This window comes from Lepidochelys kempii, chromosome 5, assembly GCF_965140265.1.
Source record: "Lepidochelys kempii isolate rLepKem1 chromosome 5, rLepKem1.hap2, whole genome shotgun sequence".
Taxonomy (NCBI): Eukaryota; Metazoa; Chordata; order Testudines; family Cheloniidae; genus Lepidochelys; species Lepidochelys kempii.
In genome coordinates, this window is record NC_133260.1 from 84832863 (window position 1) to 84847752 (window position 14890).

General features: G+C 40.3%; 1 protein-coding gene across 1 annotated transcript in view; it reads right to left on the minus strand.

Moving 5' to 3' along the window:
* Positions 1 to 14890, minus strand: part of SYK (spleen associated tyrosine kinase) — an 81321-nt gene that overhangs the window by 16287 nt on the left and 50144 nt on the right. Inside the window, exons 4-7 of the mRNA XM_073344903.1 lie at positions 11594 to 11732; positions 9945 to 10026; positions 9081 to 9133; positions 266 to 334 (exon numbers count right to left, since the gene is read on the minus strand). Of these exons, the coding sequence (XP_073201004.1) occupies positions 266 to 334; positions 9081 to 9133; positions 9945 to 10026; positions 11594 to 11732 (343 nt within the window). The remainder of the gene's footprint in view (positions 1 to 265; positions 335 to 9080; positions 9134 to 9944; positions 10027 to 11593; positions 11733 to 14890) is intronic.

Sequence of the window (14890 nt, forward strand, 5' to 3'; positions counted from 1 at the left end):
TATCTAAAAATACAAAACAAATCTTCTACCATTGCTAAGGATCAGGCACTGGTTTAATTCCATTAACCAAGACCACATCTGTGCATATGATTTGTGATTAGATAAAACAAGGATTAGAAGCAAAAAGATTATCAAATCTACACGACCAAATTGTTAGTAGCCAGACACATGCTTAGTATCAGCAAGCTGAAAAAGAAGTGAGGTTAGCCAAGTGTGGGTAAATCTTTTCACTCATTCAAAAACGTACTAAGACTGTATTATGCACCTTTTTGCTGCCAGGCTTTGGAAAGGTGTACGATTTGAGTCTTGAGATAATTCCACCTGTTGACCAAGTCTAGAAACCATAATGTCAAAGAGGAACAGTTAATGTGTCAGGAAAATATCTAACGGTAATTTATAAACAGGTGTATTTTTACAAGAACAATCTTCCAAAACACTCCTGTTATTTTCTCTACTCTGTCTTTAAGTATACTTTTAAATTATTACACTGTATCAAAAAGTATGCAAAAGTAGCATGTAAAATCTCCAACAGATCTTCCTTAAACAATATCACTCCCTCCCCCTTCAAATCTCTCCTTTAGAAATCATTATATCCCAACATAAAGGAGAAAAACACAACTGTTACATGTTGACTAGCATCACTGGGATAATTTCTGCTTCCAGTTACACTCTTGCAATCCCACTAATTTTAGTGAGGTTCCATGTGTGTAGAGCAAAATTTAGTCCTTCATATTGTATAGAATTTCCAAAGTTGGAAAATACACCATACTTTGCAGAAATACAAAAGGCAAATTTGACTACAGTTATAAATCAAAGACAGTTAGGCTTTTCTCCCAGTCATTCACACAGTAAACTTCTTCCACTACTACTGTGAAATTCTTACTCCCTAAATAAACAGGATTTACTAATGTGAAGCAAATAATACTCCACCTATAATGTATTAAGGTTAATACAGCTATCCATTTGAAGTCCACCTTGGTTTTAGAGTTAACATAAGATGGTTATTTGGTTATTTTTTAAAAAAACTACATAAGCTGAATTGAACGCAAAACAGTATTTTGAAAAACAACAACAACAATAGATTTTGATTTCCACAAATGCAGTCGTGTCTATATAAATTAATTGAAAACAAAAGCAAATATGTTGTTCAGCAAGTATGTTATATGAGTTGATTAGCCTAATGCGACTGATTAGCCCTAAATGGCTTTCTCTAAGAAATAAACAGGTACAAAGAGCACACATTTAAATTTTTGAAATAGTATTGTGTTGGACTAACGATTACACACTTACAGTTGAGATGGCACTTTGACTCCTCTTTTCAGTCACGTAAAACAGTCTCAGAACTTACTTTTGAGGTTGAAGGTTTAGAACTTTTCAAATAATTAATTTGGACATTATTTTGAATTATCTTATTATTATAGCTGTATTTTCCCCAAAGCTTTCTTTTTAAAAGGACCATTTGCTTTCACACAACTAAAAAAGCAGCTTTGTTTTAAAACATCAAACTTGGCCAACATGTACATATTCCTGTTTCAGGAATGGGTGCTGTGTGGTGTGAGATAAATTTTAGGACTGAAATATCAAAGTTCCAAGATTTTAAAAATTGCATATTTGAATTGGTTATTTTCCTTAATCTGACAATGTTCTCTTTCCATATGGGATCAAAAACCTTTGGGAACTTTCTAGTTATCTTGCAACAAATGAACATATCTTCTAAAGCAGTGTTTCCCAAACTTGGCATGCTGCTTGTTCAGGGAAAGCCCCTGGTGGGCCGAGCCAGTTTGTTTACCTGCCGTGTCCACAGGTTTGGCCAATCACGGCTCCCACTGGCTGCAGTTTGCCGCTCCAGGCCAATGGGGGCTGCGGGAAGCGGCGGCCGGTGTGTCCCTTGGCCCGCACCGCTTCCTGCAGCCCCCATTGGCCTGCCGCAGTGAAGTGGGAGCTGCGATCGGCTGAACCTGTGGACGCGGCAGGTAAACAAACTGGCCCAGCCCGCCAGGGTCTTTCCCTGAGCAAGCGGCGTCCCAAGTTTGGGAAACATTCTTCTAAAACGTTTAGTGTTTTTGTGTAGGGTGAGCACTGTTCATCACACTTTTCCTGTAACAGTCACTCCTTAACTTTTGACCCGACCCCTGTACAGCTGTTTGTAAGGCTTTAAAGCTAATAATGGCTAACTCACATGACAGTATTGCAGACATAAAAATGCATCCTAAAATGAATATTTGGTAGAAGTTGAAGGAGGATGGCAGTACCAGTCTAAATAAGTTGGCACTCATAAAAATTTAAAAACTAATTAGGTTTGGGCCTAGGACTTACATGCCTAGTTCATGGTAACTACTATATAAATATATTAATATAACAATACTTGGACAGATGACCATTACTGAAATCTGGGTGCTCTAGACTTGTTGCTTCTCTGTATTGTTAGTGACTGATCTCAGGCTCAAATCCTAAACTCATTTCCTGGCCTAAATCCAATCAAGGTTTTAGGAAGATGCTCAGGGTGAAGGAATCATCCCCAAGGTGGTAGAGCCAGTGTCTGAAGAAGTTTACTTAGGGTCCCTTTACATGATGGGAAGGAAACTGTCTCTACCCTGCCCAACTCTTCAGTGGAGTACTGCTATATATGGGAATGATGAGCAGGGCTTCATGCTCTCTGTGGTGTATGCACCTCTTGTACAGCCTTCCAACACCCTGTCTCCCCTTTCTGCTCTGGTTTCACTGCAAAGGAGACCTCAGTGTGGCAGAAGAGGGAACTGGATTTTGACATCTTGTCTGGTGGCTTAGTGATAATATTACAGGAGACCCTACTGCTCTGTTAGTCATTGATGCTCCAGAGGATGAACACAAGGAGCTTCTCCAAAGCCATAAATTGTGATCTTCACTCTCATGAGCTAAGAAATACTGGAACTACTAGAGGCTTGTCTTGCAAACATAGCAAAGTCTATGACAGTATTCTTGTCAGCAAGTTAAAGAAGTACGGGCTGGATGAATGCACTATAAGGTGGGTAGAAAGTTGGCTAGATTGTCGGGCTCAACGGGTAGTGATCAATGGCTCCATGTCTAGTTGGTGTCAAGTGGAGTGCCCCAGGGGTCGGTCCTGGGGCCGGTTTTGTTCAATATCTTCATAAATGATCTGGAGGATGGTGTGGATTGCACTCTCAGCAAATTTGCGGATGATACTAAACTGGGAGGAGTGGTAGATACACTGGAGGGCAGGGATAGGATACAAAGGGACCGAGACAAATTGGAGGATTGGGCCAAAAGAAATCTGATGAGGTTCAATAAGGATAAGTGCGGGGTCCTGCACTTAGGACGGAAGAACCCAATGCACAGCTACAGACTAGGGACCGAATGGCTAGGCAGCAGTTCTGCGGAAAAGGACCTAGGGGTGACAGTGGACGAGAAGCTGGATATGAGTCAGCAGTGTGCCCTTGTTGCCAAGAAGGCCAATGGCATTTTGGGATGTATAAGTAGGGGCATAGCGAGTAGATCGAGGGACGTGATCGTCCCCCTCTATTCGACATTGGTGAGGCCTCATCTGGAGTACTGTGTCCAGTTTTGGGCCCCACACTACAAGAAGGATGTGGATAAATTGGAGAGAGTCCAGCGAAGGGCAACAAAAATGATTAGGGGTCTGGAACACATGACTTATGAGGAGAGGCTGAGGGAACTGGGATTGTTTAGTCTGCAGAAGAGAAGAATGAGGGGGGATTTGATAGCTGCATTCAACTACCTGAAAGGGGGTTCCAGAGAGGATGGTTCTAGACTATTCTCAGTGGTAGAAGAGGACAGGACAAGGCGTAATGGTCTCAAGTTGCAATGGGGGAGGTTTAGGTTGGATATTAGGAAAAACTTTTTCACTAGGAGGGTGGTGAAACACTGGAATGCGTTACCTAGGGAGGTGGTAGAATCTCCTTCCTTAGAAGTTTTTAAGGTCAGGCTTGACAAAGCCCTGGCTGGGATGATTTAATTGGGGATTGGTCCTGCTTTGAGCAGGGGGTTGGACTAGATGACCTCCTGAGGTCCCTTCCAGCCCTGATATTCTATGATTCTATGATCTTTTCCTCCTGCACTGCTTATCTATCGCCTTACATTCCACACAACTTTATTTCTGGGTGTCTTTTCCAAGACAAGCTGGGGCCTCTTAATCAGAAATGTTTGAATAATAGATTTTTTTGGTTCACTGGCAATAAAAATATTTTTTTGGGTTGACATGAAAACAATTTTTTTGGAAGTTTTCAAAAAGTCAAAAAAACATTTTGGGTCAAACTAAACAACATTTTGTTTGATCTAAAATGAAACTTCATTTTGGATCAAATGAGTTTTTTTCCTTTTTAATTTTTTTTAAATAAAATGAAAAGTCATTTAAAAATTGAAAAGTGAAAGAATTTAATTTTGAAAACGTCAAAATAAAACATTTGACAAAACAGATTTTTTTCCAGTTTTTTGTTTTGATTTATTTTGTTTTTTCACTGAAACAATTTGCAAAATGGATGCAAATTCATTAAGTGTTTTTAGTGGATCCAAATCTGCCTATTTTGGCTGAAAATAGTTTCAGTTGAAAAGTTTTTCCCACTCTACCCCTAATCAGTCTAGCTCAGGCAATAGCCAAGTCTAAGAAGCAAAGGATGATATCTCTGACTGTAGAGTCCTGTTTAGGGTACTCATTGATGCATGAATCTGGGAAGAATTCCATGCAGATGTGTCTACTGACTGTAAATGTTTTTTGTGGAATAGCAGGCACTAAATAGGGGTCTCTTTATGTAATATTCTCCTGTAGCACATTAAATCTCCTGCTCTGAGCACCTCCTCTTTGTTTTATAGGTCACCATTGGTATTTATGCTAAATTGAGTCCTGCATTCTTTGTAGCTTTCTCTCTTTCAAAGTAGAGGCTAGTGTTGTTATTTAAAAATATGGGCCAAAGAAATATGTGCTTGCAAGTTTAAAATAGGAGTATCATGGAAAGGAAAATGTCAGCTTCTTCTGCAGCTCAGTTGGCTGCCTAGCTATTTTCAGATCCAAACCTCCCCATCTACTTCATGATTAAATACATCTCTCACACAAAATATACCACTCCTTTTGGTAACTTCCTCATTGCTGGTTTTTGTATCTAGAGAATTCAAGAACAGAGTGAGGAGTGGGAAAGTGATAGTAACCAAGAGGGGCTAGTGGCATGGCGGGCTTGTTTATGAATAGGGGTAAAGGAAGATCAGACTAGCAAGTGGGAGAGAAGATGATTGAGGGGATGAGTAGTAACATGGGGCCAGATGAGGAGTAACAAGAGACCAGAGACTAAGGGAAGCAGCAGCAGGGTAAGGTAGGAAGAAGGGAGCCAGGACAAAGATAGGTAGGTGACAGGGGCTTGTTGGAGCAAGACAGGGAGAGGAAGGCAGAACTATATGGAATAAGGAGTATGAGGGAAGGTGGAGAGGCAGAGGGAAATCTGCTTAGGTGAGGAGACCCTGTTGACTCTCTGGTTCGTGGAGATGGAGGAAGGACTTGGGCTATATGCTGGTTGGCAGGCAGGAAGAATCTGGTCTGTGGGAAGAGGGGAGTGGATTTGGCTGCCATGGTTAAAGAGAAAGAGGCAGGTAAGGGGAGGAGCTCCTTGCTATCCAGCTTTGTAAAATTAAAGGGATATAATGCTCCAGGATTTCTGAAAACTCTGATCATAGAACAGACCTAGCATGCTATGAAAATGGTGTATTGGAATCAAGTAGATGGTTAACTGCGAATTCTACATGGTCTACATCAGTGTTTGCAATTGTTATTGATTCTTCTGAGGATGCATTTCTATCTGTGACGTTTGAATTAATTTTTCATTTAAGCCCTGTATATAAGAACTGCTGCATAAGTGGTCAGCTGAACAGTTCAAGAGTTACTGTTTCTCCACAAGGATGTCCATGTGGAATTCAACTACAGTAAGTAAACCTTTTGAGCTCTGTAGATAAAACGATCCCCTGTAATTTTCTATTTTTTCCTTTTATATTAAAAAAGCATAGAAATGACATACAAGGAACTCTGTTAATGCAATACCAATGTTCAGATGTTAATTACAGAAAAGTCTATAAATTATATATTACTGAGAATATATTCTCTTTACAGCAATAATTTTAGAAAAGGAACTAACAAGGTATGCACATAACAACATTGAACTCTTTGTTCTCCCTAACCCTCCTTGCTGTTTTATCATATGTCTAAGAAAGGGCTCAAAACTATTTCAAATTAGGTCAATAGCAAAATTTCTATTCACTTCCATGGCAGAAGACTCAGGTCTATACCTGTAAGTCCCTTGAAGTTTTAGTGTTTTGAGCCCCAGTGCTGAAATCACTAAGAATGTGTATAATTCTACTCATGTGAACAATTCTACTCATGTATAATTCATGTGAATAATTCTACTCATGTATAATTCTACTCATGCCTTTTAAACTCAATGGGTCTATTCACATGAGTAAAAACACACATTTAAGTGTTTGCAGGACCAGGTCCTTAGTATGTAAAGAATCATGAAAAACTATGGAGATATAAATAACATTAAATTATAATGATACAACTAGAATTAGAGTTGCACTGCAATTTCACTGATGAAGTGGAAAGAAGAGTTGGGCCTGTGTTCTTTCATTATATGATCACACAACATTGGTCAATTTAACCTACTATTCAGCTAATAGTATAAAAAAAATAGAACTACTGTTTTTTCTAAGATAACACTTTATAGAGTTTCAGGTGTTTACTTTTCCTTTATAAACTTGCAAGCATATAAGTAGTATTTTCTGTTCTTGCATAAGCTGAATTTTAACATTTTGCCTCCACTAAGGTTGTGTAAATAAGATGACTTGTGTATCACTGACATATTTAAACTTCACATTTGAATAGAATTTTAGTTACACATATGTTGTATGAGCCAAACCTCAAGACCAAGATTTTCAAAAGTGGCTAATGGTTTTGGACGCATATGTCAAAGAGACCTGATTTTCAGAAAGCATTGGCCTCCTAGTCTCTGAAAATCAAGCCACTTTAAGGTGTCTTCAGTTGGCACGCAAAAATTCAGGCATCCAATACTATGGGCCACTTTTTCAAATATTGGCCCAAATCCAGATATTGTATGATAATATAGCAGATTGGGACAGTATTCTCACAAAAATCTCTCTCAGTCTCATGGAAGTATTTCCTGGGGTTACTTCTCTGTGGAAAAAGCCATTGAACAATCTACCGTTGCAGTAAGAGGTGGATGTGTTTTGTGATGAAGTGAATGGATGGCAGGCCACAGTCATTAGTTTGAGCAGTCATAGCATCAGCACAAAAGCTAGAGCTAATCTGAGCCAGTGGGGCAGGGAAGCAGCACTTTTGAGAGCCAGGAATTTTTCTTCTTTAAAAACACAGGGTGAAGCCCTGGCTCCATTGAAGTCAATAGCAAAACTCCCACTGATTTCAGTGGGGCCAGGATTTCACCCAAAGCTTGTGATCAAGGTGAAGATGCACAGCTCTTGTTTATATGAGAAAAAGTGTTTATTTTGTTTTTTAAAAATTACTACGTCAATCTCCCTGACCCTCCGAGGCTCCAGTAATGGCTGTGGTGCAGTCACCCCTCTAACTGGGTTGTGTGAGCTAGTCCGGGACTTGGCCCTTAGTATGTGACTAAGTCAAAGTTGTCCCTGAGGCCGGTGTGAGTATTCAAGCAGCCTATGTACATGCATGCATCAGGCAGAAATGCTATTGTCACATTTTGTGTGTTGCTTGGCAAAGGTATTACATTATTATTATTATTTTAAATATTACATTTTCCTCTCTGGCACCACTGCCTTTCATGTTCTGTTGTTACTGATCAAACACTAAAAGGCTGAACATAGGGTACCATGCTGTTGTTTACCTAAATGCTATCACCAGCCCGCACCTCACCACAGGCTCATGTATTGTATGCTCGCCTGTTTATGTGACATTTCGTTTTTAGCTGATCATCACTCATGGAGAACCAGGACAGTTTACCTAACTACTGCCCACTTATCAAGCTCTGGCTGGTATGGGCCCCTGTAGGCCTAAAACACAGTCTTAGTTTGGGTACATTGGCTCTCTCATTCTTCCCCAGAAAGAGTTTCACAAGAGCTCAACAATTTCAGACTCTTCCTGTATTGTTTTTCTGTATCTGATGTTTCCCTAACTGGAATCCTAAACCTGAGTCAAACTTTCATAAGTGTCAAAGGTACAAGATTCACGTTTTAGATATTTTTAAAAACTGGTGGCATATAGGTTTGTGCCTCTGAAAGTATCCCTGTATTTTCCTAAAATATAACGAGTGATATGATTGCATATGTTTGGCGATCATGTAATTAAAGACTCTTTTGCAGTCCATATGGGCAAGCAGGGCAGTTCTGTTTGGTGTGAACCTCAATTATGAATTTCTTGTGCTTTGTATAATTAAAATTTCAAATTTGGGGCCAAATCCTGCCCCCTGCAGCAGTGAGGAGAAAAAAGAAGAAAGTCTAGATAATCTTTGACTGCCTCTTCATCTTTTGCAGAAGCAGCAGGGCAGAATATTTCCAGACAGCCCAGCACATGGGCCTGGCTGTCATCTCTGTCTGCAAACCACATCCTAAAGGGTACATAGTTTGTGGTCAAACAAGGGTGCTTCTAGCCTCCCAGTCAGCTATAGCCCAACCCAACACTCACTGAAGTCAGTGGAAAAAATCCTACTGATTTCAGCGCATGTTGGATCAGACTTTGCAAAACCAGATGTCAGCAACAAGTGTTAACTGTGGAAATAATTTGTACTTATTCAGCAAAGTGATTCTGTTTTAGCCAGCAGGTTCCTGAAACAGAAGATGCACTATGCAGTATCTCAGCTCCCCCTCTGCTGTTATAGTTAGTGCAGGATCTAGCCAGTAATGTTGCCATAGTGTAGCTTTTTCATATGATAGATCATAATATTTGAATCTTGTGCCTATAAAACAAGCCCAGGAAATTATGTGCTGCATATAACTGAGCATGCATTCATTAAAGTTCCTAAAATGCTAAGAAATACTAAGGATCTCACTTGCTTTTCTTAAACATAAGCATTACTGCTACTGCTTACTCTTACCTTAGGATGCGTTCCAGGAAGTGGAGGCGGACGGGTGTCAAAAATGATGTTAGCTATAAGGAAATCACACATAAGAATGACTTTGTAAGCATACAGATTGCTGCCATTGTTACCAATAGTGGGGAATATAGCAGTGAAAAATAGCAGGTGGATGGCCTCTTACCAAACTACTGATTTTACATACTATGGTTCCAATAGGTTTTACTTATGACCAACTGACGAGATATTGAACACAACAATCACTGTCTACACTGATTGGTAAGTCATGTTCAACACCATGTTAGTTATCACCATGCTACAATATTGTATTCTGATGAGAACTAATTTTCAAGTGAAGAAAAAGCCATTTTTATGACCTGTTGAGACTTTCACCCCCTATTGCTATATAAACTAGCCTTAAGAACCTGGCCCAGAATTTTTTTCTGCTTTCTGGACTAGACAGAATACTTGCCAGGCCTACTGGCCTTGAAAAGCTTGCAGACAATACTTCACCTCCTGAGAAAGAGAAACCATCCCAAGAAGAATTAAAATATTTGCGGATAGCAAGGGATGATTTAGTTGGGGATTGGTCCTGCTTTGAGTAGGGGATTGGAGTAGATGACCTCTTGAGGTCCCTTCCAACTATGATTCTGTGACTAATTGCCATCACGATTAGCATTCATTGGAGGCAAGAATATGGCTCTATATAATATAGAATCTCCCCACACCTTCTCACACTACTTACTATACCTTATATCACTATTATCCCTGAGCAATTCTTTATAATATTCTGCATGTTCCTATTCCTGTAATGAAGAAAATGCACACACCTCTTCTTATCTGTAGCAGGAACATTAGAGTTTTACAATCATCTGAATAACTTACCATTTTCTGAGCCAAGACGTGCACATGGAATTGTGAGGACCCTTTGCAGCCCATCTGGTTTGTATGAATAATGTTCAACTAACTACCAGGGCAAAAAAGAAGAGAGAATGTCAGAAGGTAATGGAGGAAAGAAAATAATGGGCAGTAATACCTGCTGTTTGTTCTTGACAAGTCATTTCACCTTTCTGTGCCTCTGCTTCCCGTCCTACTCTTTGTCTGTCATGCCCACATGCTTGAGGGCAGGCACTGCTTCTCACTGTATGCCTGTACAGTCCCTTGGCTGGGCCTGTAGACACTACTGTGATGTTAATAAGACATGTATTGTTATTAGAACTGGCCTTCGCATTTTGGGGTGGCTTTCCCTGCACACAGACAGTGGAATCACAGTCATTCTACTCTCTATTGTGGGGTGGGATGGGGGAATGCAGGCAGGATTTGCAGCTCTGTTCAGACCACCACAGTACTTTCTCTCAATCCTATCTTTCTAAATTGTGCCTGTGTGTGCACAGCATCTATAGTACATATTCATTATGCGAGGGAGTGGGGGGGGGAGGAGTGTGTGTATGCATTTATTTATTTTACACAGCTCTAGGATCACAGGCAAATCCTGCCTCCCACCAGTATCTGTCTGTGGTGGAAGAATTTGCTTTGCCCATACAGGTCTCCTCATCAATAGTGGAGAACACTAGTAAATCAGCATTTTTGTCAGCTTTTCATTAAGCAGGAAGGATATGCATAGTTAAGGGAAAGGCTAACTACTATATACAACTATAGACTTACATTATAATATATACTATACTATAATATATTATATTATATATATATAATATATAATATACTACAATATAATATATACTATAAAGACTTACATTATAATATATACTATAATATATTATATTATATATATAATATATACTATAAAGGCTAACTACTATATACACTATAGACTTTACATTATACACATACAGTTATAACAATTTGTGTTAATATACTTTTAAACAATAGGCGGCAGCAGAAATCTGCTACTGTTTCATTTTCTTTAGTGCTTTCAATTTACCCATATTTATTCCTTGCAGTGCCTCATCTTTATTACAGACTATAGTATAATCAGCAATCCATTCCATGATTACTTAATCTGGGCCAGGATTTAGACAGACAGTGTTGGTAATGCTGGGCAGGCTGTATCTCTCAGTTTGCCAGCTAGCGAGTCACAGAGCTAAAGAGGATTATGTGTGCCTAGCATCCTAAACTATTCCCTTTGTGGTTACCATACCAGAGTTCTGCCTTTTGCTTGTCACAAAGGATGTTACAGAAATGCCATAGAGCTATTATTTAATCTTGTTTTTACAAATGAAAATGCCTTTTCATTCAAGGAAATGTACAATTCTTTAAATATAACTAGAGCAATTTTAAATTAAGTCAAAATATTTAAAAAAAAACAACAACTACCTGTACCACTTACATAGCCTTCTATACTAAAAACTACTTCCCCCTTTTCCCCTAAAGGATGAAAATCACTAAAAATTAAGTTAGAAATATGTGGCCAATTAGCTAAAGATTGCAGATGTGCAGTAAAGTAAAACAGAAACTGCCTTATTTGATGCTATAAAAACATGATGAGAGTTACCCAACTGACTAATTTAGCAGACCTGCCAGAGGGTATCAAACTTTTTTCCATCTGGTATAGAGAGCTTTCCTGTCTTGTCTCTGTCAATACGATAATGCAGTACTTTTCCTTCACTGAGCAGACAGAGAGCATAGGATCCATTGTTGTCCCTTTCCCTGATTCTGAAATGACAAGAGAAATATCAAAGGTTATTCTCAACTAGTAGCAAGCATCTGTATTTTGGAAAAAAAATCATATTTTCTACAAGCTTTCCAAAAGGAAATAGGGCTAAATCTGCATCCCAGCTTTTGAGTACTTCCCTTAAAACTCTCATGTACTTTTAGTGTAAATTTTATAAAATGGAATTTTCTAAAGTTTGTTTCGAATTTTCTGAAGTCATTTTCCTTTCGGGGAGTGTGGGGGGGGGGATGGGGGAGAAGGAAATTCCAACATGTGGCGCTATTTGCTAGGGAACAGCAGAATCCTGTGTTGTGCCCAACAGGCATACTATGGGCAGGTCTACACGAGAAGTGCTACATCGGCAAAGCTGCACTGATGCAGCTGGCTGCTGTAGCACTTCTAGTGAAGACGCTCTATGGCAACAGGAGAGTGCTTTCCTGTCAGCATAATTACTCCACCTCCGCAAGAGGTGGAAGCTATGTCAGCGGGTGGGTGTCTCCCACCGACATAACGCCAGTGTGGATAGCACTTAGGTCATTATAACTTGCCTTGCTCAGAGGGGGTGTCTTTTTCACACCTCTGAGCAAAGTAAGTTAGATCAAATTAAACAGTAGTGTAGACCTTCCCTCAGTGAGTCAAGGGCTCTGAATGCATGCACTTTTGTGCACTTGCCGGCCTGATCCAAAGCCTAGTGAAGTCAGAGACAGAGCTCTTGTACATAACAGTTGTATTTACGTCTCTCTAGTACCTCAAATAAGGTGGACAACAGCAGATAGGTAGATACAGTGAAAACTGATTATTCATTCTTTTATCCTATATCCTAATACAAAGATTGGGGGGGGCGGGAGTTATCTGAAATTAATAGCAGGTTAAGATAAGCATAAATAAAAAGAGAAACATTGAATTAGCTTGTGGTGTTTACTACTATAAGTAAGGATTATGTCATGGAGGTCATGGATTCTGTGACTTTCAGAGACCTCTGTGACATTTTCCACTTCAGCCTTGGGATGGGGGCCATGGAGTTCTGAGCCACTGTGGGTGGCAGGAGTGCCATGGAGCTGTCTGCTGCTGCGGGTGGCGAGGGAGCCCCAGAGCTCTCAGCAGTGGCGGTGGTTGCTGGACCCTGCCCTGCACACAGCAGGGCTCAGACTTCAGTTGTCCCCCCATCAAACCTCCCCTTAATTTTTAGTAGAAGTCACAGATGGGTCAGGAGGTTCTGTTAATTTTTGTTTATTGCCTGTGACCTGTCCATGACTTTTTCTAAAAATAACTGTGAAAAAAGTTTACCTTAACTATAAGTCATGTTCAAACAACAGAGCAGGATTTTAAAAAGCAGTTTAATTTTATTAATTATGTTAATATTTGTTAAGCAAATTAGATTTTATGCTTCCGGACGCAAAGTCTGCAGTGGATACATAAAGCATTGCACTGTTGGTTATGCACGCAACAATGATTTTCTCTCTCTGAAGTATCTCTTTATAGCTACTGCCCCAGACAGAGTGCTCATCTTAATGGACCTGTGGCAAAAAGTCAAATCCTGGTTCTGTGTCCTTATGTGTTTGGAATTCAAGTGCAATTCTTATTTATTTTACATAATACTAGGTTATGAAGATGATCCATGTTCTCTCCCCATTATCTTCATTGGTAAGATAAGGACAATCAAAAGTTACCTAGGAGACCATGGAATGTAGTGCAAAAAAATGTGTACTATTCACATTCAGCCAGGATACTGGCTAAACAGGAGGTCTTAAAACAATATATGAAGCGCCTGCATTCAGTAGTACTGCTTTTAAAACCATACTGCACGTTGTAGTCACATTAATCCAGTATGGGTTTGTCTCCCTTCAGTGGCTGACCCCAGGAAATGGTTTGAGCATGCTACTGCCTCTATGCTGTCACACTGGTCCTTTATCAGAAAAAGTAGACTTTTAACTTTAGATCCAGAGGCCCCAGGTTCAAACACTGCTGGTAGGAGGCTGTCAACTGAATTGGTCAGTACGTTTTCTGATGTAACGTCTTCCCACTGGAAAATGCAGCTTCAACTACATTGCAACATTCTGAGGGGACGTGTCAATTCTGACTAAACTTTAGACTGAAACCTGTCTGGTTTCCTGCCACCTCACCTACATGCCTTCCTGGACTCCTGAGCAGCCCATTTGTCAGACTGCCAGGCTCCCTAGGTTCCTTGGCTGGCCAGGCTGCCCGACTCAGGCAAGTGGCCCAACTCCCAGGGCAATTGCCTGTAGAAGGAGTCAGGCAGCCAAGAAAACATGCCAAAAAATTCCATTTTTGGTTCTCCTGCCTGTGAAAAATTGCAGTGTTTTGACCGTTTTCTCCCAATTCGAGACAAAGGGTTTTTTGGTTGTCCACCTCCTCACCCCCCAAATTCAAAATTTTTCATGGGTGGGAAAAATTGTTTCTCAGCCAGGTCTATATGTCAAACAGCTTTCAGAGTTTAAATGATATTGAAATGAGTTCACAGTATTAAAGAACTGAAAAGCTGAATCATTGTTAAGGTTAAGATTTTGCCATGGTTATTTTTAGTAAAAGTCACGGACAGGTCGCAGGCAATAAACAAAAATTCCTGGAAGCCTGTGACCTGTCTGTGACTTTTACTAAAAATAATGGGCTGATGGAGGGGTGACTGAAGCCCGAGCTCCAATGGGGGTGGGAGGGGTCCAGCAGCTTCCAATACCACTGCAGCTAACAGCTCCAAGGCCCCACCACGATCCATGATGGCAGGGAATTACAGGTCTCCCCAAAACCAATAGTGGCTAAGAGCTCTGGGTCACCACCGGCTGACAGCTCCAGTCCCTCCACACTGGGGGTGAAGCAGAAAATGTCACAAAGGTCTCTGAAAGTCATGGAATCTGTGAGTTCTGTGACCTCTGTGACATAATCTTATACTTAATCATTGTCAACTAGTTTCTCAAAGAACTTAGAGGTAAATATATGGCATGAAACCTATGTCACACCCCATTCCCCCCCCACACACACACACAGGAAGGCAGATCAGCACTGCATGTTGCTAACACTGTTGCAAGCATCACAAAGCATTTTGGGGAGGGTCAAAGGTGTGAGTGGGGAGTGGAAGATTCCTTTGCAGGCTGCGAGAGGCTAAAGGGGGAAGAAGGGAGAGAGCAGAGAACAAGTTAACTCA